The following is a 2,671-nucleotide window of genomic DNA, read 5'->3' on the forward strand; positions in this document are numbered from 1 at the left end:
GTGAGGTACTTTTGGAATGTTTTATGTTTTGCTTGAAATTGTGGAACATGGAAATAATGAATATATAACTTTCCAAAAGGAGCTGCTTCCAGAAAGAGACCGTGTATACATCATTCTCAAGTTTGTGTATCAAGCATCAAATAATTGGCTACCTCACATTTTCCAAATGAATACAAAACACTTTAGTTTTCAAATATTTGGTGTTTCACTGCTAATGAAACGGATAAAACATTCTATTCCAACGTTTTCAATGAATTTGCTGGAAAATTGATTTTCATTTAATAAAAATATGCATATTTGAGATTGAAGAACATTGTCTGATATAACTATAAATTTAATTTTTTTCTCGTTTATTTCGAAATTGTCGAATTGTCGAAATTTTTAATTTACTCAATATACACTACTTTTCAAATTTTTACAATAATCAAAGCCGAAGAATCATGAAATGCAAATCAATTAACAGAATTCAGTTTATAAAAAGAGAAAAAAAACTCAGAAGTAATGCTTTTTTCCCTCCTGTTCATGGAAGAGGACATATGCCTTCTCACTTACAACCGATTTTGGTGAAATTTTTAGAATTTCATGCTATAAATCAAATTTCGAATTGAGAAGTGTATATTTTCAGGAAGAAAGAAAATAATTCCAAAATGAACTGTGTATAACGATGTTTATTTCTGACCGGGATATTATAAGCTTATATCGTCATAGTTACGCTATCAATAAAGAGGGTCATAACTCCCTTGGGACATTATAGATTTTATAATTCCCTCTACCTTTCACAAGTAAAAATAAATAGAAATGATGACTGAACCATATTTTATTTATTCACGTCATTACAAATAATAAATGTACAATTTTGAAATGTTCCCTGAAAATTACTTCCGCCACTGCAAACAATTTCTTCTTTTGTATGGCTGGAGCTTCTGTTCACTACAGTCGAGGTACCTGCCTCTTCTGATGACAAAGTAGACAACATACGCGCCGTTTTATCTCTCAATTCGATGCTATCCTCCAAATACCCCTCCGCCACCGTGGAACTTTTCCAACCTCCGTGTCTTTTTAAGTTAGTCATAGTTGCTCCTGCATTGGCTAGAGCAGTAGCAGAAGTGCGACGAAGGCAATGTCCCGTATAGGAAGATGAGTTTGGCAATCCTAAATACATTGCGATTTTGCTGGGGATTTTCCCAAACATGTTTTTTCCAATTGGCTGAGATGTACATTTATTTTGTCGGAAGCTCAAAAAAAATCGTTCAATACCTTTAGGACGCAAAGACATATAAAGTCTTAATAAAGGCAAAGCGGAGAACTCTTTTTCATCCACAACTGTAAATTTCTTCGATACACCAGTTTTACTTTCCGGTACGTTTACTACCATAACGGAATCCCGGTCCTCTATATCCGATATCTTCATATTCAAAAGTTCCTGACTTCTGCATCCTCCAAAATAACCCATAATCAAAACAACCTATAACAAAAAAAAGGAAATAAATACACACAAAAAGGAAAATAAGAAAAAAATTACCTTATGCAATAAATGAATATCATTAGGAGCGTCCTTTAGGAATCTGATAACATCTTTAGGAGATAAAACAGCAGACTTTTTCGGCTTATAACTCTTACTCTTCCGTTTCAAAAAAGCCTGTAGTTCATTGAACTTGGTGATATATCGTTTCTCATGTATAGTCACCATCGATTTTAGCATTGACCATTTAGTCCATAAAGAATTCGGACTATACGTTTCTGACTGAAACGAATAAACACAATTACTAACAAATCTACCGAAAAACATAGAAAATTCCTTACCAGTTCTTGAAAATATGCCAGAAATACAGTTTCAGTGACATCTTTTGGCATAACATTTTTCCGTGTCAGCCAGTCCAGATATATCTTGTATTCTTTTTGGTATACGGCTTCACATTTCGATGGAATTAATGATTCTCTTGCTTGTTCAGCTTTTTTCAAAATATCCTCCATTATATTTGGGGTAGAAAACACGTTTTCACCGCAAACACAGCTTGATAACAAAGTTCTGTTTATAAACAAGTAACATAGCAATAACCTAGCAACAAGAAAACTCTACTATAATCAACGGTACCTGATTCAAATATACCGGGAAGGTAATGAATTGGTACATTTTTCCGTTTCAAAAATGAACAAAATTTTATTGAAATCGGTCAGAAATAAAATTATCTATGTACCACGGGAATTAATGAGCCTTAATAACCTCAGGCAATTGCTATCCCTCGGGCCAGAAGCCCTCGGGACGCAAACTTTGCCATCGGTAATTAAGGCCCTCCTAATTCCCTTGATACATAAATAACTATTAGATGATGCAAATAAGAAACTTTCAGACACAAACTGGAAATAACTTTTTTCGAAGCCATTACTTCCATATAAACATTGCCTCTTCAGCACAAATCTGGAAAATCCACACAAAATTTTGGATGAAGTTGGAGAATTATATAGCAAAATCTTCCCTTTCATGGATGTTATATTGTTTCGAAAAATGTGGATACAGTGTATCACCTATAAAAAATTCGGAGGATCGAACTAGATTCAACAGTGAATTAAACTTGAATCTAAGTATATCGATTTGTCGATTTCCTTCATTATCACCATGTGAAGGTTTTGCTCCATACCCAGTTCAAGTTTGACGTATCGTAGCCGAAAC

At 33.9% G+C, this 2,671-nt stretch overlaps 1 protein-coding gene across 1 annotated transcript; it reads right to left on the reverse strand.

The window, feature by feature from the left end:
* Positions 1-813: 813 nt before the first annotated feature.
* LOC141482740 (uncharacterized) lies at positions 814-2,249 on the reverse strand. Its single transcript, XM_074176532.1, has 3 exons — positions 1,804-2,249; positions 1,523-1,744; positions 814-1,465 (listed from the first exon to the last, which is right to left on the reverse strand). Exons 1-3 carry the CDS (start codon positions 1,972-1,974, stop codon positions 818-820), a joined length of 1,041 nt encoding a protein of 346 aa, XP_074032633.1. The 5' UTR covers positions 1,975-2,249; the 3' UTR covers positions 814-817.
* Positions 2,250-2,671: the final 422 nt, after the last annotated feature.

This window comes from Leptinotarsa decemlineata, unplaced genomic scaffold, assembly GCF_025532065.1.
Source record: "Leptinotarsa decemlineata unplaced genomic scaffold, Ldec_3_MD MMD2_tig00001719_RagTag_RagTag, whole genome shotgun sequence".
NCBI lineage: Eukaryota > Metazoa > Arthropoda > Insecta > Coleoptera > Chrysomelidae > Leptinotarsa > Leptinotarsa decemlineata.